We start from the raw sequence: 27124 nt of genomic DNA, 5'->3' as shown, positions 1-27124 counted from the left end.
ATCAGACGTATAAACGTCCTACTTCACCTTACCCGGACCACATGGACAGTTCTTCGCCTTCTCCTTCCAGCGCCCGATCGTCCTCTTACTCCAATTTTACTGCAGCACTCCTGTGGGATCCCAGTCAGGACCGCAGGTCACTCGAGGGAGGTCAGATCGGAACCGGTGAAGTTCAGGTTGATCGGCAGCCCAGACGAGGGTCTTTTTCGGGCAGGTTCACTCTAATCGTTTAGATGTTCACTCCGACGTTAGGACCTCTCTACCGGACCTACGGGTCTCTGATGGTCTCAGTCAGTTGTTATCTTTAAGTACTTTATCGGCAACTCTGCAGTCAGGGAAAAACAACATCCACTTCTTCAAATCCCCGACTCCTCAACCGTCTCTCCAGCCTCGCCGTACATTCCACCCTCAACACTCCAGATACCCAGTGATGCCCCCAGTATTCCAACACAGAATACTCCGACATCACACATCTTCCCCCTTAAGGAAAAATAAAAAGAAAACAAAACAAAAGAAAACAAAACAACAACAAAAAAACACATTTCCATTTGCATAACATATTAAAAACATTTCATTCCCATTTCGCATAACACATTAAACATTTCCATTTCTCATAAAATAAACAACACATTTCCATTTGCATAACATATTAAAAACATTACCATTTCCCATGAAATATAACATATATAACCAACATTCCCATTTTGCATAACACATTAAAACATTTCCATTTTTCATAAAACTCAACCACATTCCCTGCCCAAACTATTTCAGAATAAAACCTCCAGATACTTAAACATATTGGAAACAACACCCTGTTGACCAGACAAAACTCCACAAACACCACCACCAACATCCTCCCCTTCTTCTACTACCAACACACTTACTCCCTAGTCACTTAACCCATCCTCAAAAATCTCCTCTACAGGTGTTAAACTCTCAGAAGCTAAACCAGTTACGACCTCCTTCCCATTCCCCTCTTCTTGAGTAAAAGCTTCACCTTTCCCGCTGGCATCCACCATCAGAACACTTCTTAAATCCAGATCAACCTCCTTGAACGATGTAGCTCTAGAACACCAAAACTCTCCCAACACTTGTCACTTTCCTCAAACTTACTTCTCTGTATCAATAGTTGTCTTACATCACCTGACTCCTCCGAAGAGTTCCTGACAACCTTGGAGTAATACTCACTCAAATCCAAAAAGAATGTCCTTGTCACAACAATCCAAGACGTACACATTAAAGACTCTGTCCCTTCAATCCTACCACACATTTCAGTTCTCCTTAACTCTACCTCCAACTCACTCCTTACAGCAAATAGAACATCTCTCACTTTAAAATTCACTGCCACAGCGTTTACCTGCAACTCAATTCCGTGTCTAAATTCTTCCAGTGCACCAAACTTTCCCGGAAAAACATCACTGAACTCACACGTAACCTCATTCCTCATCTCATCACTTACATCAACATCCAAAACCCAAACCTGTACTCTTGTGTTTGGATTTAATATCATATCAAAACTTGCTAGATCCTCCCAACCTAAAACACAAGGACCTTGCTCTGCAACATACATCCTCCCTTTCACCACACTTCCCTTAAACTCAAATCTCACATCTCTATACCCCACAACAGAAATTCCCTCACCCGTATAACTCCTTTGATCAATGTCGCTCCTCATTAACTTTCCACCAATTTTCCTCTCAAATTCCCCTTTCCACATATCCATATTCACCATAGTGTAAGGTGACCCCGAATCTGCCACCAACATCACCCTCACTCCTGCAACATCCATTTCCCATCTTGGTTTGCTGCCACCCTTACTTTTTACATCGTCACCTTCTGACTCTTCTTTCAACTTTATCCCAAACTTGAACTCCTTAAATACACCAATTTTATCTGAAAACACATCACTGTACTCTCCTTTGTTTTTTTTCCTAAACTCATCATCTTCTTCTAGTACCATAACCTGCTCCTTAGCATTAGGATTGAGAATTATGTTCAAACTGGCTTGATCTCTCCATCCTAAGACACTTGGCCCATACTCTGCCACATACATCCTTCCTTCAGCCACTCTCCCCTTAAACACAAAAATGACATCCCTACACCCAAGAATAGGAATTTTCTTCCCAGTGAATCCTCTCGGATTGATGTCACTTTCCATTAAATTCAAGCCAATTACTTTTTCAAACTTTTCCTTCCACATATCCAAATTGACAATAGTGTAAGGCGATCCTGAATCAGCCACCAATATCACGGTCACTCCTGCCACCACAATTTCACACTTTGGTTTGCTCCTTCCATTACTCTTCACTTCCAAGATAAAATCCTTTATAATGAAAACGTCAGCATCCGAATCGTCTTCTTCATCCTGCTTCCTCCCCTCGTCTTCTGCCTCTGTTACATATTTTATTCTTGTAGACTTCTCCCTTCTATAACAAACTCTAGCAAAGTGACCAATCAACCCACAGACTGTACACTTCTGATCTCTTGCCCTGCATGTTTGACTGTTCGCCAAATGTGCATAACTTCCACATCTATAGCATGCCAAATTGGATCCACCTTCTCTTTTGTATTCATCCTTCGCGCCTTGAAAATACTTCTTCTCCGACTTCCTCTCATTGATTTCGTCTCTCTTATCTGCACCAACACTGCTCGTCCTTGTCGTTTTCCTTACAACACACACCTCTTCTTTATCTTTTCCCTTCTCATCATCTAAGGCTGCTTTCGCACATCTGACCGAAACTTCAGCTTTCCTTACCACGGCTAACACTTTGCTGAGTGTTCCATCTCCCATTGTCCATAATCTTTCTTGAACTCGCTTATTATTTGTTAGCATAATAATCTGATCTCTTATTAACTCTTCCTCAATCTGTCCAAATCTGCATTTCTCCGCCATTATTTTCAGAACTCCTAAATAGTCATCAATTTTTTCATCCTGTTCTTGCTTTCTTCTGAAAAACTTGTATCTATCAATTGCCACACATACAGTTGGCGCATAGTACCTCTCTAAGTCATCCAAAGCATTCTCATATACATCTGTTTCCTCATCACTTCTCTCTTTTTTCTGCATCCTCTCATATTGTCTAATACCTTCTGGTCCCAAAGAATGCAGTAGTATTCCTTTCTTTATTTCCGGTGTCATTTCCTAATTTTTTATGGTGAACATGTAATTTTTAAAATATACCTTCCACTCTTGCCATCTTATTTTTGGTTCACCTGGCTCTGTTAAAAATGGTATAGGCGGTGTCAAAGCGAATGTCTGTGCTGCACACATTTTTCTTTTGATTCAAACTACTTTCTCTTTTTTTTTTTAGCTCCACTTCTTTCTTTTACAGTCACAAGGTTCCACTACCCAAGAGTCCACTAATGAGCATTTATTCAACTTCACTTCCGTTTCTCTGCCCAAAAGTGCACCTTTAATAAACTCCACTTCTTCCTTTTAATTCTTTTTTTTTTTTATTCCTTTCTCCTTTTCTTTTCCTTTTTTTTTTTTACAGCAGTACAGTTCCACCGCCCAAAAATCCACTAATGGGCATTAACTGTACTTTACTGCCGCTTCTCGATGTTTCCAACTTTTTCTTTTTGCCTTCTGTTGCTTTTCCCTTCAAAACGAACAACTCGGTTTTACCAAAATGGCCGCCGACGCGATGACGTCACACGCTAGCCAATCAGCGTGTGTATCTCACTCCTTCTTCCTCACGCGTCACAATTGCTGCATGCGTCACGATCTTGGTTTCTCCCAGCCGCTGTACGCAGTGTCAGAGTCGCTCTCCACTTGCCTCACTTCATGTGTCACAATCGGCAAGACGCTGCTCCTCTTGCTGCCGGGCGCCAACTCTCCTCACGCGCCTCTCAGCTGACACGCGCCCCTCACAGCTTTAGTCTTCACACGCGCTCTTCAGCTGTCACGCGCTGCTGTTCCAAACGGTAACACAATACTTCTTCCTTCCTTTCCCTCAAATTCATCAATTACTTTTCTTTTCCTTCACTCCGCCATACCGCTCACCTCAAACCAGTCTATTTCAAGGATAGTTTTCCTTTTCTATCTTCCACTATCAAGGATCGTTTTCCTTTCCTTCCTTCCACCGTACTGTATCCTTTCCCTCTTCCTCAGTGGGTCCACACAGAGTTGCCCAATCCTCCGTCGCCAAAATTGTAGAGATTGGTCTCAGTCAGTTGTTATCTTTAAGTACTTTATTGGCAACTCTGCAGTCAGGGGAAAACAACATCCACTTCTTCAAATCCCGACTCCTCAACCGTCTCTCCAGCCTCCCCGTACATTCCACCCTCAACACTCCAGATACCCAGTGATGCCCCCAGTATTCCAACACAGAATACTCCGACATCACAGCGCCACGTTGGGACGCCAATTGTGAAAAAGCAGTTTTTCTCTCGTTGTCATCAAACACTGCTTGGCGTTAGTTGCCTCTAATTCATTTAGCTAGTCAAATAAAGAGGCAGGAGCTGGTAACTGAAAAGCAAAGAACAGGTTTATTGCTCCAGAGGAGAGCCCGTCACTTCGGACACACAGAATGTCTTCAGGAGGTGCTCTGACACCTTCTCCGCTGCTCAGTCTTTTATACAGTATACAGTTGGTTTATTGGTGGTCAAACATCCTAGGAATCCCCGCCTTAAACTACTTCCCACACAAATACAGCAGCTGTCGTCGTCCCCCTCCCAAGTCTAACAGATTATCGATATCTTGCAGATGGACATTCCGACAGGATCTGTAAATGCGAGGGATCGGTCAGATCTAAGGGTTCGCGCTAGTGATTAGATCAGACTTCTTTGTTAGTGCTACAAGTCCTGCCGTGTGGGGGCAATAAACTATGTCTGCAGGGGTCGGTCAGTGCCTGAGACCGGATTGAGCAGCCAGGTGCGGTCAGGGGGTTCACAGGAGGAGGCAGAGGAGTGGCCAGGTGCAAGGAAGTAGGTTATCAGGAGGCCTTGCTCATGTACAGAGGATGAAAGGACAAATGGGTTTAGGGCGGGAAGTGGCTCCGGGGCTTTGTCACGAAGACAAGGTTTTATGACCTCAGTGCGTTTGGTCATGCTTAGTCAGGGTGCTGGGGAGGATTGCGAGGTCGGGGTGAATCATAGGTGACTAGCAGTGAATGAAATGGCTGCGATATCTAAAATGGTTGCTGCTTACTCGCACGCAAAGGCTCTGGTTAGGCAAGATGGCGCTGGCAATGTTTCACGATCTTCACTTTGCTCTTAACAGTGGCTAAATGAACGCCGCTTATGTACAACTAAAAATTATCGTTTTCCACACATCCTCTGATTGCCATTTACTCTGCTATCCATCCTCTCAGATTCCCATTTACTCTGCCCTCCTATCACCACAACCCATCCATCCATCCATCAATTAATCTGCCGCACTATACCTTTCATTCACACTCTATACATCTCTTCACATGCTGAGCAAAAGCAGTCTGTCATGGAGCCGGCGCCCATGCCCTATGTACACCAAGAAGAGGAGTCACCGCACATAGCGTGTCTCAAGAGACTTCTTTGAAGAAAAGCATCTTGCAGATGTCTCTGCATAACACCGGGTTGAGGAGTATGATAACCATGTGAATCTACTGCACTGCAGGCCACAAACAGATACTTACGGAATAAGTATCATTTTCTATATGTGTTGGGCCCAGTGTCTAAAGCATTTTAATCTACACAAGAAGGAGAAACAAAGTAAACAAAAAAGTATTGCAAGAGTCCTTTTTCACTATTTTTAGAAGTGTTTGTCCTGGGTATATACCTTTTTCTGTAAGAATTGTACTTGATGGCACAGTAAAGGGTTTACACTGTTTCTATCTCCACAGATAGAGGAGGCCATATTTTGTGCCGGACAGATTGCGCTGGTGCCATGCACCATGCAGCTGGCTCCTGGAGGCATAAAGACCGAAGCAGCCTTATCTTTGGGACATGTGGAGAAGGTTCTGGAAGCCATGAGCCAAGGCGCGGGACTCAAGCACATCATGGCGGCCACATGCTACGTGACACATCGAGGCCACATACCTGTGGCCCACGCAACATGGCTGAAAGAACAGAAAAAGGTACACAGCTTCTGTTGTGCGGTTTCTCTATGTACTGTACGTCATCAGCAATCTTAGCTTCTTCTGTCACCCATGGCTTCAGTGATGGGATTCAAAACATATAATACTTCTCTCTTTCATATGGTGCTTCAAGCTGCACTTTTGCCATTTCCAATTACCGAAAGATGTTGATTACCCAATGTAATGGTACTCAATTTACTGACCTCGAAGGATGGAAGACAGAGTTGGTCTTGCGAGTGTAAGATCTTGTAAAATCCATGCTGTAGCAGATGTCAGCAGAGAATTTGTTCCTCCCGTTGTCACTTTCTCTGCGGCACTGACGAGCGTAGTCAATTCTACAAAACAAGCTCTGATTTGTAATCTGTGTCCCGGTGATAAAACTGAACCCCAAAGAATTGTTGTGCGATGTCTTTGTGATTTCTGTTTTTTTTGTGCCAGGGGCCCTTTTGTTATTGCCAATTTCATCCCTTAATACTGTTTAATATGTTTTAAAAAAAATGTAATTGCAGGGGCCCACATTTTCTCTTAGGAGCCCATTGTTGCTGCTATGAGATACCAGGGTTGCTGAATACCAACGTTGCATGGTCTTGATGCCATCTCCCCCCGAGCTATTGCCAGTGGTTAGACTTACTTTAAGCACCCTCCCATCACCTTTCCTGTGTTTCCTGATGCCATCTCCTGCCTCTTTCTTCTACCACTTTACGCCGCCTGTGTCTTTAAGCCACTCTGGCGGGCTTGTTTTCATCTCTGCTTCTTCCCTTGGTCACTGTTTTCCTCTCTCTGCTTCCTTCTTACTTTTCAGCCTTCTTCTCTCTTGCTCTGGGTCATGATAATGAAGGTAGCTCTTGGTCCTAAAAATGATTGCTTGACTTGCACGGATTGATGATGGTGAGTATTTGTAGGCTGCAGTAATTACCTTAAAAATGGGGTATCCTGGCACTGGGTTTCAAGTACTGAGCTAACTTCAGAGAGTAGAAAGAGGGGAAGCGAATGCCACAACTTGTGGCAGGATATAAGAAGCTCTGGCACCCACACAAGAGCTGACTATACGAGGGGTGTCCAGCAGGAAGACATCAGCCAACCTAAACATTCAGCAGGGTACATGGCGTCCGATTTTCGACGGCAGCACCAGAAGGCCTTGGTTGTAGAACACTCTATGAGTGATACTCATAGCTTGGATCAGACATCGATTGCTCTCCAATACCCAAAGGCAAGGTTTTATCAAACTGTCTTATAAACCGAAGAGAGGCACACCTAGGAGTGCTCTACATGCCAGAGTGTGAATTAGTTGCAAGTGTGGCTGGGATTTCAGAAGAAAGCCCAAACAGAGAACATTACATTACATTAGGGAAGAGGTGTGCCTCTGCGGCCAGGGCGACTGACACGGGACGCTGGGGCTCACGGTTCGATCCCCGGCACCGTTGGCAGGTCAGCCTAGCACCATGTGACTCTATCAATAGCTTGCCTAATCTTCCTGACGGCCCCAAGTGCAGGGATGCCTCCGTGTAGCTGTGCGCTTTACAAATACTGGATTTTAATTTTACAGTAGTCCAAGCGAACCAAAATAGTTGGCGCATGACTGACATCTCTGAGCAAAGGAGGGATAACTTTATGGAGCATTTGTAGCAGCATTAATTTTTTCTCAAATGTGAGAGCAGTATCCACAAAATAGCCACATTTTTTATATATGTCGATGGGTTTGGAATGGTTACAAGCTCAGACAGCAATCAGCGGGCAATCAGGGCGATGGAAATCAGGCCACATGCGAGTAGCTCAGTTTTGTATCCATTTACTTTTGGAAAGTTATGATACGTCCTGTGATCAGCAGGTGTGAAACAGGCATGTAGGGCGGCTGCAGTTGAAGACACTTCCACCTAGGAGACCAGAATTTGGATTGTATAAGCCTACAGGAGTAGGGAAAAGTCAGCCATGGATCGGTTTAGCCAGTGGGGACATGTAGATGTTGAATAAAATTGGACTAGGAGCCGACCCTTGCAGAACCCTGCACGAAAGTCCTCTGGAATGGGTGGAAGTACCACCACATGTACCCTGACACTCAAAAAGGAAGCCAACCATTTGAAATCTTTCCTCTGGACACCCACTGATGGAAGTCACTAAGTGGGAGATCGTATCAAACGCCGCTCATTAGTCAAGCAGCCCAAGGGCGGCCCGCTCTAGTCAACCAGCATACAGATGTCATCCAGGACCACAAGCATGGCACCTGTGGGCTGGAATCTGACCAGTGTAAGTTTCTGGTAAGCCCAAAAACAGTCTTTTGTAACCAGGCAGCTCGAGCTGTCTGGTAGGCGAGACCTAAAAATAGATTTCCAAGAGAATTTTTCATGCTAATCATATATAACTGCCAAATGCTGTTTTTTTTTTTTTAGCTTGCAGGCATGCTCCCGGTGGAGTTGTGACCTTAACAACTGAAAGAGCTCCCTCTTGACCTATAGATACTTTTATCACGGGAGTTACCTCTCAAACACAGGGCATACACCAACAATGTCTGTGCAAAATGTGAATTTTTACTCATTTTATTTCATTTTCCTTTGAAAAAGAATTTTTTTTCCCCCCATTATATCATATTTTTCAAATGCAACAATTTTAAAAATATACATTATTCAAAGAAACTCCAGCGGAAATTTTTTCAACACAATGGAGCTATAAATATATATCCTTGGTTATTCAAATTCATATAAAAAACAGAGTCAATTAAATGTGCACAACCAGGTAAAGAGCCACACACACATACTCATGCATACTTCCTAAACATACATCCCATCACAAAAACAACCATAAAGTATCCTATAACGTTGAATCTGTTGTCCAGTCGGTGACCAAAGTCATTAGATTTGAAAGGAAGGGGATTGGTCGATGCGTTTTGGTGGAAAAACAGCAGTACGGACCACCTTCATCAGGACCAGTCAGAGACAGTGCGGTATAGGATCTCTAAACCTGGAATGCGAATCTTTCTAAGAAACGTGGATACATGTCTCCTAGAAGTGTTCCTACTGGATTACAGCACACAGCAACACGATCTGAAGATTTTCAGTAGTCAGAGGAACCAGATTCATATTTCTTTTGAATTTTTGAATAGTTTTTGTTGAAGCACTTGGTTTGTCTCCTACGCCACCATAATACGGTGTCTCTTTAAAATGCAGATGCGCGGGGGCGTGGCCAAGATGGCGGGGTGAGCGGACGCTTCCTCCCGTAGCTCCCCCGGCCCGGCTCAGCTCGAGCCCCGATTCCTGCGCTTCTCTCCCCCCGCGGCTGCACTGCGGGCGAGAGAACTGTGCCGGAGTTCTTGGAGCACATTTTGATACCACCTTGACTTTTGTTGCCCCGGGGGAAGTCCCCGAAAAGTTTGCTCAACGATCGCTCCGGGGAGCAGAGCCTGGGTCGCCCCGAGGAGAAGGGCCTGGAGGCGGAGCATATCGCGGCGCTGTCCGCGCGCCTCGGCTGGGCCGAGTGCTGAAAAGCTGGAGACCCCGGGGAGCGGACTAGACGGACTCCGCGGAGTGTGGAAGCTTCCTGGCCGGCGCCCTTGTGGCAAGATCCATCGCTGGACGACAGACCCCAGCTTGGCGACGGCGATCCACCCCCCTGCCATGGATGTCGGTGTGTGACGCCTTGCGGACCCCGAGCTTGGAAGTGAAGGACGACGGAGTCTGAGCGGGGCCCGGCCTGGGCGTACTGGCCGGTGCTCATGGGAGGCATTGGTTTAGCTCCTTCCCGACCCATTGCTGTTTGAGGGTCGCCCATAGACTTGCTGGCCTAGGCTGCCCTCCCGGGTTCCACCCTCCCGCCATCTTGTCTTTGTGGAGCTGAAACTGGTGGCCCTCGCCCGCGCCCTTATCATACGGGCGCTTTGGTTCCTCCGCGTGCCTACACATCTGCTGCCCTCCCTGGGAGCACACAGCTGAAAGCCTCCGTTTTGAACATTGCTGACCACCCTGACTGGCTCGATGGTCGTCTCGCCCTGACCCGGGCCGCCATTTTGTCGCCTGTGACGCACCACCCTTGTCCTCGGTGAGGCCTTCACATCTGGTGCCCTCGAGCAGTTGGGCACATCCACAGCGGCTGGCTCTAGGCCTCATCCACCGCGGAGGCCAGGATGGCTGGGAGACGAGGCGCGGCACGGGGAGATCGCACTCTGCCGGAAATGCTCGGCAGGTCCCAGCAACTACGCGACAGGACGCAGCCGTCCCCGGGGTCCTCCCGGGCCTCAACGGACGCCACCGGAGGCGAACCACCAGTCACGAGGTCCTTTATGGAGGACTTATTCAGCTCCCTCAAGGAGGAATTCCAGACTCTCAAGACCGAGGTGGCCGGAGAGGTTCGTGAAGTACGTAGGGAGGTCGAAGGCCTGGGCGAGCGGGTCGACACTGTGGAAACGGCGGCCCAGCGTCGTGACGAAGAGATAGTCCACCTCCAGCAGGACGTCCTCCGCCTACGGGAGCAGTGTGTCGAGCTCCAGGCCCACTCGGAGGACCTCGAGAACAGGTCCAGACGGAATAACATCCGGGTGCGAGGCGTTCCGTCCGCGGATGAGGGTGCGGACCTAGTGGCCTATCTGCAGGACCTGTTCCGCGACATCTTGGAAGAAGGAGCGGACTTCCAGATCCGCATCGACAGAGCACATAGGGTGGGCCGCCAGCGCCAGTCATCGGCGCCCCCGCCTGATATCCTGGCATTCCTGCCGGATTTCCCCTTAAAGGAGCGCATCATGACGGAGGCCCGCAGGAAGCAACCGCTGTCCTTCCGAGAACGACCCGTGGCGCTCTATCAAGACCTGTCCGCCATCACACTGCAGAAGCGCAGGTCTTTCCGCATCGCCACGGACTTTCTGCGGGAGCATGAGACGGCCTATTCCTGGGGTCACCCCTTCCGTCTTATCTTTCGATGGAATGGGGTGCTACATCAGCTGCGCTCCCTACAAGATGTCTGTGGGGTGCTGGGACTCACAGCTACGGAGGAAGAAGGAGCTACGCCTGCATGGAGGCGCCCCGAGCGGCGAGGCCGACGGAGATCGAGGAGGCGCCAATCGTCGGCGACAGTGAGTCGTCCTGACTCTCCTACCATCAGGGCGGATATGGCGGAGGCCCTGAGGACTGCGGCCAGGAACTTGCCTGAAACTAACGGCGTGGCCCAGACGGCCTAACTTTACTCCGGGGGGAGAGATTCTTAGCTTCTATGATGCTGGGCTGGGGCTGGGGGTTGGGGGGGGGGCGGTTGGAGGTGTGTGGCTGGACGTCCACTTGACTGTTTTCTGCAGACTCGCCCTCTTGGGCTGGACTGAGACAATGGGGTGTTTTTTCTTGTTTTTGGTTTTGGCTGGTTGCCATGGGTTGGTTTTGGGGGGGCTTGAGAACTGGTTTGGTGCTGGGGGGGTCCCGTCCGATACTGTCCGAACACTTGCGAAGCCGATCCTGGCCTTCCCTGCTCCCCTGCCCCGCGCGCCCCTCCCGCTGATCCCTCGCTTGCTGCATAGCGCTTTGCTTCCCCGTGAGCGATGCCGCCCCTGAAAGTGGTGACCCTTAATGTTAAGGGTCTGAATAACCCTGTAAAGCGTAGGGCGATCCTTTCCCTGCTAGAGGGGTCGCAGGCGGATGTTTGCTTTCTGCAGGAAACCCATTTACTCTCTAAAGACTGCCATAGGTTGCGCTCTGCCAAGTTCCCCACGCAACTCTTTTCCTCGGCTGCGACTAAGACTGCGGGGGTGGCCATTCTTCTAGCTAGCTCCTTCAGGGGTGAGGTGTTATATAAACATGCCGAGCAGAAGGGGAGGCTTCTAGTGTATCGCATGCGTCTGGGAGGTGTTGCCTTTACGGTTGGTTCCGTTTACAGCCCGAATGACCGCTTCCTGGACTCTGTGTTAGTGGACGTTACTGCCTCGCCCGACCGCCATATTATCTTGGGGGGAGACCTGAACATGGTCTTCGACTCCACCCTGGATAGGTCTGCCCAGCGCTTTCCGCAGACTGGGGAGCTTTCTAAGGCGGTGCAAGACCAGATTGCTGAGATGGATCTACATGACCTCTGGCGCACCTTGCATCCCACCGACAGGGACTACTCGTATTTTTCCCACGCCCACCGCACTTATTCGCGGTTAGATTATCTCCTGGTGAGCGGCCCGCTTCGCTCGGCCGCCACGGCGGCGGACATCGGGGTCTTGTCCTTGTCCGATCATGCGCCGGTTTCCGGAGTTTTTGCTTGGCTGGCGGCTCCCCCCTCCAGAGGGATGTGGCGGCTTCGGGACACGCTTCTCCATAAGAAACTGGTGGTGAAGCGAATAGAGGAGGTCATCCGAGAGTACCTGACCCACAATGACAACTCCGATACGTCCCTGGCGACGCAGTGGGCGGCTTTGAAAGCAGTCATCAGGGGGGAGTTTATCTCCATTTCCTCGGCGGAGAATAAGGAGCGCCACCGCAAGAGGGAGGAACTGACGGCGCAGGTCAGGGAACTTGAACAGGTTCACCGCCGGACGGGGGCTCCTCGTGTTTGGAGGCAGCTGAAGGCGGCGCGGAAACTCCTCTCTGCGTTGGACCTGGACCGGGCGGAGTATGCGGCGTTACGCTTGAAGCATGCCTATTATACCGGCGGAGATAGGTGCGGTAAGCTCCTGGCCCATCGGCTCAGAGCAGCGCAGCAACGCAACGTGGTAAAAGAGCTAGTGGGAGTAGATGGGGTCCCGGTTTCCGTTGATGCGGAGGTGGCGGATTCCTTTCGTGCCTTTTACGAGGCGCTGTACGCTGCAGAGCCCTCCCCACCGGGAGAGGCTGAAGCCTATCTGGACTCCGTCACCCTCCCGACCCTGGATTCCGCCCAGGCGGACCACCTAGAGAGGGATATTCACGTGGAGGAAGTCATCTCCGCTATCGCTCGGCTCAAGCACGGCAAGGCTCCGGGCCCGGATGGCTATACGGCCTTGTTCTACAAGACCTTCTGTCCCACTGTCGCGCCTCTCCTGGCTCGCTTATTCAATTCCTTCTCCGACCCAGGAGCTATCCCGCCAGACCTTCTCTCGGCGACTGTGTCGGTTATCCCGAAACCGGGAAAGGACCGGACTCTGTGCGGCTCGTACCGGCCCATCTCGCTTTTGAATGTGGACCTCAAGCTTTACACGGGGATCCTGGCGGCCAGGCTGGGTCTACACCTGCCAGGTTTGGTGGAGGCGGACCAGGCCGGTTTTGTACCCGGTAGGCAGACGGTCGACAACACCAAGAGGGTGACGCACGTGCTAGAAAAGGCCTCACGCGTCCCGGGGGAGCGGATGCTGCTATCGGTTGACGCGGAGAAGGCCTTTGATAGGGTTCATTGGCCGTACCTCGAGCTGGTCCTTGGGAAACTGGGGATCGGCGAGAAGTTCCACACTATGGTCTTCAATTGTTATAGGAGACCGTCAGCATCTGTGCGTGTCAACGGACACAGCTCCAGCAGCTTCGCCATTGAACGCGGCACGAGACAGGGTTGCCCCCTTTCGCCGCTCCTGTTTGCCCTCTATATGGAGCCGTTTGCCCAGAGAATTCGCGATAACCCGGACGCTATTGGGGTGAAGATGGGGCAATACACGCATACTGTCAGCTTATATGCGGATGATGTCTTGCTGACCCTGGATGACCCCAGACGGTCGCTCCCTGCCTGCGTCCAGGAGCTGGACTCCTTTGCCCGCGTGGCGGGCTTTAAAATGAATATGACTAAGTCGGCTGCCCTGGACGTGTCGCTCTCTGTCGACACCAGGCGGGACCTCCAGCGTCTTTTTCCTCTGCAGTGGTCCTCCTCCACGGTGCCTTACCTGGGTATTTTGCTTGCTCCCTCCCTGCCTGCAATGGTCGCCGCTAACTATTCCTCTCTGGGCAAAAAAGTCAAAGACGAACTAGGCCGATGGAACAAAGGCCTGCTCTCGTGGCTGGGCCGTGTCGCAGCGGTGAAGATGACGATACTACCTCAGATCCTGTATCTTTTTCGCGCTCTGCCTCTCCAGCCTCCTGTAGGTTGGATACGGCAGACGCAGGCAGACATCTCCCGCTTTGTGTGGCAGGGTCGTAAGCTGCGGATGAAGCGGGTCCTCTCCATGCTTGCCCCGGAGGCGGGGGGTCTCGGGGTCCCGGACCTCCGGAAGTACTTTCAGGCGGCGCAACTTCGGTACTTGGTGGAATGGAGCCGGTGGGAATCGGACAAGCATTGGCTCTTTCAAGATCAGGCAGTTGCGGGCCGTACCCTCCAGGAAGTCCCGTTCCTGCGGCGCACTCACCGCCCGCCTAACCTCTACGCCTCTTTTGTCACCCGGGTTCCGCCCCGAGTGTGGGACGCGGTGTGTGAGCTTCGTGAACTCACCACTTTTCCATCGCCATTCACTCCCATTGCCGGCAATCCAGACTTCACTCCGGGTCTGGAACCGGGAGCCTTTTCCCACTGGGTGAGCGCGGGTTGCAGGGTGCTTTTCCAGATTTACGGGCCGGAGGGTGTGCTCCCTTCCAGCAGCTCCGACAGGAGTTTGGCCTGACGGAGGGGGACAGACTGCGTTATATGCAAGTCCGCCACTGGGCTCTTCAACCCTCAGTACGCGACGCCGCTGCCCGTTCGATTACGCCCTATGAGAGGTGGCTGGTAACCCGGGCCTCGGATGCCAAGCTTATCACCGACTTGTACAAGTTTCTCCAACCCCCGCCGTTTCATTACCATAACCCAGGGAGGGAGCGTTGGCACAGGGAATTGGGCAGGACCTTGAGCCACAAGGAGTGGGACAGGATTGCGTATCGGGCGAGGCACTCTGCGTACCACACTGGGCTGACGGAGACCTTTACTAAGGTATCCACCTATTGGTATTACACCCCGGAGAGGCTTTACGAGATGCGCAAAATCGGTGATAAAGGTTGCTGGCGCGGCTGCGGACAGGAGGGCACCCTCACGCATATTCTCTGGGAGTGCCCGGTGCTGTCGGCCTATTGGAAGGAGGTCCTGGATGAGGTAGATAAGCATTTTGAGATCGAGCTCCCGCGCTTCCCCGCGTATGTTTTGCTAGGCCTCCCCAATGACCTGATGTACCCGCTGAAGTCCCGTAGGGGTAGGCAGATTGCGATTGCGCTAGGTTCTGCGGTCCAAAACATCCTTGTACTCTGGCGCACCCCTACTGCCCCCTCCATCACTGGTTGGCTACACAGGCTCTGGCAGGTACTGGGCATGGAGAAGATGTCGCTCACGGTGGCTGGGAATGTTGACCAGTTTGAAGAGCTCTGGCACCCCTTTTTGGCACTGCTGTCCACGGAGTTTCGCGAACTCACATGTCCACGGTACCTGCGACTCCTTAGGCTGACACCGCCGGCGGCTGCAGCGGAGTGAATGTGCGGGTTCGGGGGTCTGGGGCTGGGGGTGGGGCGCGGGGTTATATGCTTTTAATGCTGATTTTCGGACGGGGATGTTGGGGTACTGTTTTCTTCTTTTTCCTCCTTCACTTCTCTTTTTTCTCCTTTTCTGGGGACGGGGGGTTGGAGGGATGGTGTGCTTTCTTTTTTACTGTAATGCGGGACGTTACTCCAGCTCTGCCTTGCTTAGGGAGTGGGGGTCTCCTGGGGGGTCATTCACAATACCTTATTGCTTTATGACTTATGCCTTGTTACCCTCTGGGGCTTCCTGCCTCCCTTCTTTTCTTCTGAACCGCTGCAACGTTCCGCTTCTTGTACTGTGTATTCGCTTGACCTCCTATTCCCTTCCCCATGCTCTTTTTGTACTTTAATAAAATACTTTAAACCTAAAATGCAGATGCGTTCCATTCAAAAATGTGGCGTCCCCGCCACAGTTTGAATGCAGAATAAGCCATATTTAGAGATTGTGAAAAGTCGTCCTCTGCCTTGTTCAGCCCTTCTCTATACCTTACAGCAAACAGCTGCTTTAACCTCTTTAACAAAAGAAATATGAATCTGGTTAAAGGTTAAAGCAGCTGTTTGCTGTAAGGTATACAGAAGGGCAGAACAAGGCAGAGGACGACTTTTCACAATCTCTAAATATGGCTTATTCTACATTCAAGCTGTGGAGGGGACGCCACATTTTTGAATGGAACGTATCTGCATTTTAAATTGTTGCATTTGAATATAATAAGGGGAAAAAAAAGACTTTTTCATAGAAAAATGAAATAAAATGAGTAAAAATTCACATTTTGCGTAGACATCGTTGGTGTTTGCTCTGTGTTTGAGAGGTAACTCCCGTGATAAAAGTATCTACAGGTCAAGAGGGAGCTCTTTCAGTTGTTTTGGTATTTCCTTTCCCCTCTACTCCCTGACCTGAAATTAACTTCAAGAGGGGGTCCTATTTGGAGTTGTGACTTTATACATTATGAATCGACCAGTGTGCAATGGTACATGTAGTACAATTCCTCATAAAAGGAACCCCGGCTGGTGTGAGAGTGTTCTAATACCCTTCTCATCCTAGAAAGTGATTTACGCCATCTCTTGACTGGCGTGAATATCCTGCCACTATCAGATAAGAGGGCGGGACCGGAGGGTTGTGAATGAGAGTGCTGAATTTGTGAAAGAATGAATGCCGGTGCCCAAAGCTCTGCTCCGAAGCCTGCAGCTTAATGCAATTAAATGTTGCTGGGGGCAATACCATGGCCACACAGTCTTAAATCCTCATTCATGCCTCCTTTATTCACTGCCATGCACTCCCTGCCCCTTTATTTCATTCTTGCTGGTTCCTGCTTTCTACCTTTGAGATGGTGTTGCCGTCTTTCTCTGTCTTTACCATCGGTGTGTTTTTCCCTCATTTGCGCCCGCTAAATAAATGATGTGGAAAAATAAGTGCTGGTCCACAAAATTAAGTGCAGGTGATTACCACCGGCTCAAAACAAGCATTGGTGAATGCACTCAAATAGAGGTATTTGTAGTCATTCTGACACTTTCAAGGCTGCTAAGTTTCAAGGCTGCTTATGTGTGACTTTCAAGCTCAGAGCATGCCCATGTGTGACATTTCGAAGCTTAGAGAGTTCCCATGTGTGACACTTTCAAGCTTAGAGTGTGCCCATATATGACATTTCCAAGCTTAGTGTGCGCCCGTGTGTGGCACTTTCAAGCTCAGAGCATGCCCATTTGTGACATTTCCAAGCTTAGAGCGTGCTCATGTGTGACACTTTCAAGCTCAGTGTTCCCATGTGTGACATTTCCAAGCTTAGAGCGTGCTCATGTGTGACACTTTCAAGCTCAGTGTTCCCATGTGTGACATTTCCAAGCTTAGAGCGTGCTCATGTGTGACACTTTCAAGCTCAGTGTTCCCATGTGTGACATTTCCAAGCTTAGAGCGTGCTCATGTGTGACACTTTCAAGCTCAGTGTTCCCATGTGTGACATTTCCAAGCTTAGAGCGTGTTCATGTGTGACACTTTCAAGCTCAGGGTGCCCATGTGTGACATTTCCAAGCTTAGAAGGTGCCCATGTGTGACACTTTCAAGCTCAATGTGCCCGTGTGTAACATTTCCAAGCTTAGAGCGTGCCCATTTGTGACTCTTCCAAGCTCAGAGTGTGCCCATGTGTGACATATCTAAGTGTACCCATGCGTGACATTTCCAAGCTTAGAATGTGCTTGTGTGTGACTTTCCAAGCTGAGAGCGTGCCCATGACTGACACTTTCAAGCTTAGTTTTCCCATGTGTGACATTTCAAAGCTTAGAGTGTGCTCATGTGTGACACTTTGAAGCTCAGAGTGTGAACAAAACTTTTTGTTTTGCTTGACATGCAAAAACCTGATCTTTTGTTTCTCACAGAGACTTGGTTTTGTCCGGATTCCCTTTCAACCCTCTTAGCTACCCTCCCTTCCTCCTACTACGCTATCCGTGCCAACCGACCGGTCGGTAAGGCAGGCGGCGACGTTGCCCTTATTGTCTGCGCTGACATTCATTTTCAGATATTATCAGCCCCTCCCATTGCAACGGTCGTCTATTTAGTCGTTCGCTCTGCCTCCTTCTCGCCACCTCTCACCTGTTTGCTTATGTACCGCCCCCCACAACCAACCCCGCACTTCCTTCCTGCCATCCAGTACCTGCTGGCTACTCTGGCAGTGAATAATTCCTCCATCCTGGTGCTTGGCGATTTTAATTTTTGGTCCTCCTACCTGGCTGAGGACCTCTTATCTAAAGAATTCTCTGTTTCTCTTCGCTCTTTTAATTTTTTGTCCCATGTTCACACCCCTACTCATATCCATGGCCACATTTTGGACCAGGTTTGGTCGCTTAACTGTCCTGTTTTCTCCCCTGTGGTCTCCCCATGTGTCTGGTCTGACCATATTTTAGTTTCTTTTTTCCTGCACCCCAATCTTGTCAAGAAACCTCCTCTTCCCAGGAACACCTGGGCCCGTAATTGGAATCATGTTGACATGACATCCCTTTCTTCCTCCCTTTCCGCCTCTAGCTCTAACCTTCAAGATCTCCCCTTTCACTCTCAAGTGGACTCTTTAAACAAATGGCTCGCCAGAGGCTGTGATCAGGTGGTCCCACTCAGGCGAGTTACTGCCAGGCGCGACTATGACGCCAATAGGTGGTTTAACGCCACACGTAAGGAGAAAAAGCTGGCCCTCCGGCAAGCGGAGCGAGCTTGGCGACGTGCCTATTGTCCCATTCTCAAAACTCAATATACCACACTTCTGAACCAATATAAGAAGTCCATTCTCTCTGCTAAGACTGAATACTTCGCCTCTAAAATCTTGCTCGCTGAAAATCAACCGAGAGAAATCTTTTCCATTGTGCAGGACTTGGCTTTCTCGGACAGAGTTACCCTTAAACCCTCCCCATCCCAGTCCCTTTGTGATTTTCTTAATAGTTACTTTCTGGAGAAAATTATAGCCCTTAAGTCCAACATTTTCCCTCCCTCTCCCTCTTTTTCGGACCCACAGCCCTCCCCCGCCCCCGGTCGTACCTCGACCACTTTCCCCCTTTGACTAAAGAATCGTTTCTGTCCCTTCTCTCAATGGTAAAGTCAGGCTCTCCATCCGACATCTGCCCTGCACATATTCTTAAACAAATCTATCTGGCCTGTCCCTCCTCCCCCCGCTCACTTTCCTTAATAACTCCCTCGCCCAAGGCATTGTCCCTCAATCCCACAAATCCGCGACTATGATCCCCATTCTAAAACAACCCAGTGCAGACCCATCCTCACTTGCAAACTATCGTCCCATCTCTCTTCTACCTTTCCTACGCAAAATATTGGAACGTCATATCACCAGAACACTTAGCGTCTTTGTGGAGGAGAATGGCTGTCTAGCCACCCGCCAGGCTGGTTTTCGCCCGGCGCACTCCACGGAGGCCGTAGTCCTCTCTGTGATGGACAACCTCAGAGAGGGCATGGATACCAAGCAATCCCAAGCTCTGGTTCTTCTCGATTTGTCTGCCGCCTTCGACACGGTGGACCATTCCATCCTTCTCTCCCGTGTCGAGGCGGCTGGCATCAGGGGAACCGCCTTGGTTTGGCTGGCCTCTTTTCTAAGGGATCGCACTCAGGCCGTCCAAATGGCTAACTTTTCTGCACCCTCTCATAAGGTTCAGTGCAGAGTCCCGCAAGGATCTAATTTGTCCCCTTTGCTGTTCAATTTGTACATTTCCCCTCTTAATTTGGCACTTCAGCAGATGGAAGTCACAATCTACAACTACGTTGATGACCTCCAGCTTATGTTTAATTTATCCTCCTCTCCAGATTCCATTCATAATTTTCATTCTGTTATGCTTTTCATCAGGGACTGGATGAACTACAACCATCTGAAACTTAATAATGACAAAACCGAGTTGGTTTTGACAGGTGGTTCCTCCAGTCCCTGGAATTCTTTCTTTTGACCTCCCTCCCTGGGATCTCCTCCTATCCCTTCCTTTTCGGTCAAATCGCTAGGGATAAAACTCAATAACCACCTCACTTTACACTCTCAGATTAGCTCAGTAGTTTCCTCGTGTTTCCTCACTCTCCGCACTATTCGAAAGGTGTCACGTTTTTTCTCTTTCTCTGCACTCAAATTTATCCTGTCTGCGATGGTCATCTCCCGTTTAGACTACGGCAATGCTTTGTATACCGGTGTCCCCGCATACAATCTTCGGAGACTTCAACTGGTTCAGAACCAGGCAGCCCGACTTGTTTACAACCTGTCCAAGTCTCATCATGTCACCCCGCTGCTCAAAGCTCTGCACTGGTTGCCTATCCGGGAACGTGCCCTGTTCAAGATGGGTTGTATCACATTCCAGGGCAGGGACAGATCCCGGCTTCATTTCCTCTGAAATCAAGGCTTACCTTCCTAGCAGAGAGTTGCGCTCTTCTTCGCAATCTCTTTTGGTTGTCCCCGTTTTAGGAAGAAGAAGTCGGGTTGCGTCAAATTTTCCACGCTAGCTTCGACTTTCTGGAATACCCTCCCTCCACTCCTCAGGTCCTCCCCCCATTATCTGGAGTTTCAGAAAGCTTTGAAAACATTTCTCTTTGCCCAAGCCTTCCCACACTAGTAGTTTGTCCCTCCCACTGTCCCATGGCTGCATCCCCAGCGCCAAGAAACCGCTTGGTAGTCGTGCGCTTTATAAATATTTTAATTTCAGTTTCAACAATGTGACATTTCCAAGCTTAGAGAGTGCCCATGTGTGACACTTTAAAGCTCAATGTGGCCATGTGTGACATTTCCAAGCTGAGAGTGTGCCCATGAGTGACACTTTCAAGCTTAGTTTGCCACGTCTGACATTTCAAAGCTTAGAGTGTGCCCATGTGTGACACTTTGAAGCTCAGAGTGTGAACATTGTGACATTTCCAAACTTAGTGCGTGCCCGTGTGTGACACTTTCAAGCTCAATGTGCCCATGTGTGACATTTCCAAAGTTAGAGCGTGCCCATGTGTGACACTTTCAAGCTCAATGTGCCCATGTGTGACATTTCCAAAGTTAGAGCGTGCCCATGTGTGACACTTTCAAGCTCAATGTGCCCATGTGTGACATTTCCAAACTTAAAGCGTCCCCATTTGTGACTCTTCCAAGCTCAGAGTGTACCCAGGTGTAACATTTCCAAGTGTGCCCATGTGTGACATTTCCAAGCTGAGAGCGTGCTCATGAGTGACACTTTCAAGCTTAGTTTGCTCATGTGTGACGTTTCAAAGCTGAGTGTGCCCATGTGTGACATTTCCAAGCTGAGTGTGCCTATGTGTGACATTTCCAAGCTGAGTGTGCCTATGTGTGACATTTCCAAGCTGAGTGTGCCCATGTATGACACTTTCAAGCTTAGTTTGCCATGTGTGACATTTCAAATCTGAGTGTGCCCATGTGTGACAATTTCAAGCTCAGAGTGTGAACATTGTGACATTTCCAAGCTGAGAGCGTGCCCATGTGTGACACTTTCAAGCATAGTGTGTGCCCATGCGTGACACTTTCAAGCTCAGAGCGTGCACATGTGTGACATTTCCATGCTTAGAGCGTGCCCATGGGTGCTATTTCCATGCTTGGAGTGTGCCCGTGTGTGACATTTCCAAGCTTAGAATGTGCCCATGTGTGACGTTTCCAACTTAGTGTGTGCCCATATGTGACACTTCCAAGCTTAGTGTGCCCATGTGTGACACTTCCAAGCTTAGAATATGCCCATGTGTGAGATTTCCAAGGTTAGAGTGTTCCTGTGCGTGACATTTCCAATTTGAGTGTGTCCGTGCCTGACGTTTCCAAGCTTAGAGTGTTCCCATGTGTGACATTTTTTTGCCTCAGATATGCGACGTTGAGAACACTCTGTGAACTGCTCCCTCCTCTCCCAGTGTGCGGCACTTGCCATTGTGGAATTTCACTCTAATAATGAGTAATATTGCAAGGGAGTAAATGAATTTACGACTTCTGGGTCACAGTTCCTGAAACCTAGGTTTTTCATCAGAAAGTGCCTTTGTGAATCAGGCTGTTGGCGTTTGCTAGGCCGCTGTCCATTTAAAAAACGGAGGGCCCGGGTAGAGTTTGGTGGACAGGCACTACATCACAAGCATGTAATATGAACTGTTGCACACGTAATAAGGCGGGCATGATAGCTCTCGCGGAGTACCACACCAACACACTCCAAATCAGACAAAATGTCACGTCCGTCACTTATACAAAAAAAACGTGAAAATGAATGTGCAGGTTTTTCTTTTTGTATGATGTGGAGTGTTGCACGTTACATTTGCCCCTGGGGAAAACGCAGCAATTAAAAGTAAATTAAATTAAATAAATGTGTTCAACTTCCCAAATGTGGAACACGGGTCTGTTTTCAAAGCAGAATTAGTTTGTCCCGTTTTTGATATTTAAATAGTCTAAACAAGTTTCGGGTTATTTTTTCTTTATTAAGATCTCCACCTCAATATATTTACAAAAAAATGTTAAGCAGTGCGTGGGATGCAACCCATCGTGGTGCAGATATCTGAACTGGAGGCACATCAGTGCTGCGTTCTTGTAGCAAAACTGGTGCAAATGTGGCCTTTTTTCGGCAGTGCGGCGTCTCTGAAGTGGCCGCGGGCTCCTGTTAAGTGTTAATGTAGCATTTATTCGATAGCGCTTTGATTACTAGCCTCTCCTTAGCTAATGAGCCGCTGTGAGCAAACACCACCCCCGCCCCTCTTCAGGTTTTATTATGACAGAGGTGGCTGCAATTTTGAGTCAAATTATCGGGGTCTTTTCTTGGCGCTGCATTGAAAGGAGGCGCGCAGACAATTGGCACTTGCGTGCCCTGGCATCGGAGTGTATTCGAGAGACGTTTTTTATTTAAAAGTAAGTGTGCCGTTCGTGTAAACAGGTGGCGGGGTCGCGGGGCCCTGTTTTCTTTGTGTGAGCTGTGATGGGGTCACTTGTCAATAAGTTTGTGAGTGTGTTTTGAAACGAGGAGGCGTTAACCTGCAATTACGGCCCCTTGGAGAGCCGCCGGTGAGTGGTGGTAAATTGGGCCTGGCGCACTGAAAGCCCGGGGTGCGTGTTATGGTCTTATCGACTCTGCGGAAGATTACTGTTTTCGCCGCTGATTACTTCTGCAGGTCAAGCGATCAGGTGCATTAGCCGCCCGGGGAGGCCGCGCGGAGTGGGGCGCGTAAAAAGCCATTAGAGCCCGCACGGGGCCGGAGCGGCCGCCGCCGCCGTTAAGAGCCCGGAGCCTCGGGCTGTGTTATCTTCTCTCTGGTTTCACTCGCCTCTGTGCCGGGAAAAAAAAGAGTCCGTAATGCCCCTACCCCGTGATCCGCCTCGGACGCACAAAAGGCTGCTAGACAAAACAAGCGTTGGCAAAGCCAATAGCTCTCGCCTATGTAAGAGCTATTGGCTTTGCCAATATGTTTGCCATGTTATACACCAGAGTGGCTGCTGTTCAGCATGGCGAAAAGTTAGTGGGAGAAAGGAGAATGGCGTAGAACGGAGCTCCGTAAAGTGGAGTGGAGTGGAGTGGAGTGCTATTGAATAGCGTGGAGTGGAGCTCCGTGAAGTGGAGTGGAGTGGAGTGCTATGGGATGGCTTGAAGTGGAGTAGAGTGGAGTGCTATGGGATGGCTTGAAGTGGAGTAGAGTGGAGTGCTATGGAATAGCGTGGAGTGGAGCTCCGTGAAGTGGAGTGGCGTGGAGTGCTTGGAATGGCGTGAAGTGGTGTTGAGTTGACTGGAGTGGAGTGGAGTGGAGTGCTATTGGATGGCTTGAAGTGGAGTAGAGTGGAGTGCTATGGGATGGCTTGAAGTGGAGTAGAGTGGAGTGCTATGGAATGGCTTGAAGTGGAGTAGAGTGGAGTGCTATGGAATGGCTTGAAGTGAAGTAGAGTGGAGTGCTATGGAATGGCTTGAAGTGGAGTAGAGTGGAGTGCTATGGAATGGCTTGAAGTGGAGTAGAGTGGAGTGCTATGGGATGGCTTGAAGTGGAGTAGAGTGGAGTGCTATGGGATGGCTTGAAGTGGAGTAGCGTGGAGTGCTTGGAATGGCGTGAAGTGGTGTTGAGTTGACTGGAGTGGAGTGGAGTGGAGTGCTATTGGAATGGCTTGAAGTGGAGTAGAGTGGAGTGCTATGGAATGGCTTGAAGTGGAGTAGAGTGGAGTGCTATGGAATGGCTTGAAGTGGAGTAGAGTGGAGTGCTATGGGATGGCTTGAAGTGGAGTAGAGTTGAGTGCTATGGAATGGCTTGAAGTGGAGTAGAGTGGAGTGCTATGGGATGGCTTGAAGTGGAGTAGAGTGGAGTGCTATGGAATGGCTTGAAGTGGAGTAGAGTGGAGTGCTATGGGATGGCTTGAAGTGGAGTGGCGTGGAGTGCTTGGAATGGCGTGAAGTGGTGTTGAGTTGACTGGAGTGGAGTGGAGTGCTATTGGAATGGCTTGAAGTGGAGTAGAGTGGAGTGCTATGGAATGGCTTGAAGTGGAGTAGAGTGGAGTGCTATGGAATGGCTTGAAGTGGAGTAGAGTGGAGTGCTATGGAATGGCTTGAAGTGGAGTAGAGTGGAGTGCTATGGGATGGCTTGAAGTGGAGTAGAGTGGAGTGCTATGGGATGGCTTGAAGTGGAGTGGCGTGGAGTGCTTGGAATGGCGTGAAGTGGTGTTGAGTTGACTGGAGTGGAGTGGAGTGGAGTGCTATTGGAATGGCTTGAAGTGGAGTAGAGTGGAGTGCTATGGAATGGCTTGAAGTGGAGTAGAGTGGAGTGCTATGGAATGGCTTGAAGTGGAGTAGAGTGGAGTGCTATGGAATGGCTTGAAGTGGAGTAGAGTGGAGTGCTATGGGATGGCTTGAAGTGGAGTAGAGTGGAGTGCTATGGAATGGCTTGAAGTGGAGTAGAGTGGAGTGCTATGGGATGGCTTGAAGTGGAGTAGAGTGGAGTGCTATGGAATGGCTTGAAGTGGAGTAGAGTGGAGTGCTATGGGATGGCTTGAAGTGGAGTAGAGTGGAGTGCTATGGAATGGCTTGAAGTGGAGTAGAGTGGAGTGCTATGGGATGGCTTGAAGTGGAGTAGAGTGGAGTGCTATGGAATGGCTTGAAGTGGAGTAGAGTGGAGTGCTATGGAATGGCTTGAAGTGGAGTAGAGTGGAGTGCTATGGGATGGCTTGAAGTGGAGTAGAGTGGAGTGCTATGGAATGGCTTGAAGTGGAGTAGAGTGGAGTGCTATGGAATGGCTTGAAGTGGAGTAGAGTGGAGTGCTATGGGATGGCTTGAAGTGGAGTAGAGTGGAGTGCTATGGGATGGCTTGAAGTGGAGTAGAGTGGAGTGCTATGGGATGGCTTGAAGTGGAGTAGAGTGGAGTGCTATGGAATAGCGTGGAGTGGAGCTCCGTGAAGTGGAGTGGCGTGGAGTGCTTGGAATGGCGTGAAGTGGTGTAGAGTTGACTGGAGTGGAGTGGAGTGGAGTGCTATGGGATGGCTTGAAGTGGAGTAGAGTGGAGTGCTATGGGATGGCTTGAAGTGGAGTGCTTGGAATGGCGTGAAGTGGTGTTGAGTTGACTGGAGTGGAGTGGAGTGGAGTGCTATTGGATGGCTTGAAGTGGAGTAGAGTGGAGTGCTATGGAATGGCTTGAAGTGGAGTAGAGTGGAGTGCTATGGGATGGCTTGAAGTGGAGTAGAGTGGAGTGCTATGGAATAGCGTGGAGTGGAGCTCCGTGAAGTGGAGTGGCGTGGAGTGCTTGGAATGGCGTGAAGTGGTGTTGAGTTGACTGGAGTGGAGTGGAGTGGAGTGCTATTGGATGGCTTGAAGTGGAGTAGAGTGGAGTGCTATGGGATGGCTTGAAGTGGAGTAGAGTGGAGTGCTATGGAATGGCTTGAAGTGGAGTAGAGTGGAGTGCTATGGAATGGCTTGAAGTGGAGTAGAGTGGAGTGCTATGGAATGGCTTGAAGTGGAGTAGAGTGGAGTGCTATGGAATGGCTTGAAGTGGAGTAGAGTGGAGTGCTATGGGATGGCTTGAAGTGGAGTAGAGTGGAGTGCTATGGAATGGCTTGAAGTGGAGTAGAGTGGAGTGCTATGGAATGGCTTGAAGTGGAGTAGAGTGGAGTGCTATGGGATGGCTTGAAGTGGAGTAGAGTGGAGTGCTATGGGATGGCTTGAAGTGGAGTAGAGTGGAGTGCTATGGGATGGCTTGAAGTGGAGTAGAGTGGAGTGCTATGGAATAGCGTGGAGTGGAGCTCCGTGAAGTGGAGTGGCGTGGAGTGCTTGGAATGGCGTGAAGTGGTGTAGAGTTGACTGGAGTGGAGTGGAGTGGAGTGCTATGGGATGGCTTGAAGTGGAGTAGAGTGGAGTGCTATGGGATGGCTTGAAGTGGAGTGGCGTGGAGTGCTTGGAATGGCGTGAAGTGGTGTTGAGTTGACTGGAGTGGAGTGGAGTGGAGTGCTATTGGATGGCTTGAAGTGGAGTAGAGTGGAGTGCTATGGAATGGCTTGAAGTGGAGTAGAGTGGAGTGCTATGGGATGGCTTGAAGTGGAGTAGAGTGGAGTGCTATGGAATAGCGTGGAGTGGAGCTCCGTGAAGTGGAGTGGCGTGGAGTGCTTGGAATGGCGTGAAGTGGTGTTGAGTTGACTGGAGTGGAGTGGAGTGGAGTGCTATTGGATGGCTTGAAGTGGAGTAGAGTGGAGTGCTATGGAATGGCTTGAAGTGGAGTAGAGTGGAGTGCTATGGGATGGCTTGAAGTGGAGTAGAGTGGAGTGCTATGGAATAGCGTGGAGTGGAGCTCCGTGAAGTGGAGTGGCGTGGAGTGCTTGGAATGGCGTGAAGTGGTGTTGAGTTGACTGGAGTGGAGTGGAGTGGAGTGGAGTGCTATGGGATGGCTTGAAGTGGAGTAGAGTGGAGTGCTATGGAATGGCTTGAAGTGGAGTAGAGTGGAGTGCTATGGGATGGCTTGAAGTGGAGTAGAGTGGAGTGCTATGGAATGGCTTGAAGTGGAGTAGAGTGGAGTGCTATGGAATGGATTGAAGTGGAGTAGAGTGGAGTGCTATGGGATGGCTTGAAGTGGAGTAGAGTGGAGTGCTATGGAATGGCTTGAAGTGGAGTAGAGTGGAGTGCTATGGGATGGCTTGAAGTGGAGTAGAGTGGAGTGCTATGGGATGGCTTGAAGTGGAGTAGAGTGGAGTGCTATGGAATAGCGTGGAGTGGAGCTCCGTGAAGTGGAGTGGCGTGGAG

At 49.6% G+C, this 27124-nt stretch overlaps 1 protein-coding gene across 2 annotated transcripts in view; it reads left to right on the top strand.

The window, feature by feature from the left end:
* DPH6 (diphthamine biosynthesis 6) overlaps positions 1-27124 on the top strand; it is a 467592-nt gene that overhangs the window by 394719 nt on the left and 45749 nt on the right. For both annotated transcript variants that reach the window (XM_086937004.1, XM_086937005.1), the window contains one exon: positions 5823-6056. In XM_086937004.1, the coding sequence (XP_086793130.1) occupies positions 5823-6056 (234 nt within the window). The remainder of the gene's footprint in view (positions 1-5822; positions 6057-27124) is intronic.

The sequence above is a fragment of the Lissotriton vulgaris genome, chromosome 9 (assembly GCF_964263255.1).
Source record: "Lissotriton vulgaris chromosome 9, aLisVul1.2, whole genome shotgun sequence".
Classification (NCBI taxonomy): domain Eukaryota; kingdom Metazoa; phylum Chordata; class Amphibia; order Caudata; family Salamandridae; genus Lissotriton; species Lissotriton vulgaris.
The sequence above is the reverse complement of the archived record's forward strand: the minus strand, read 5'-3'. Positions and strand labels throughout refer to the sequence as shown.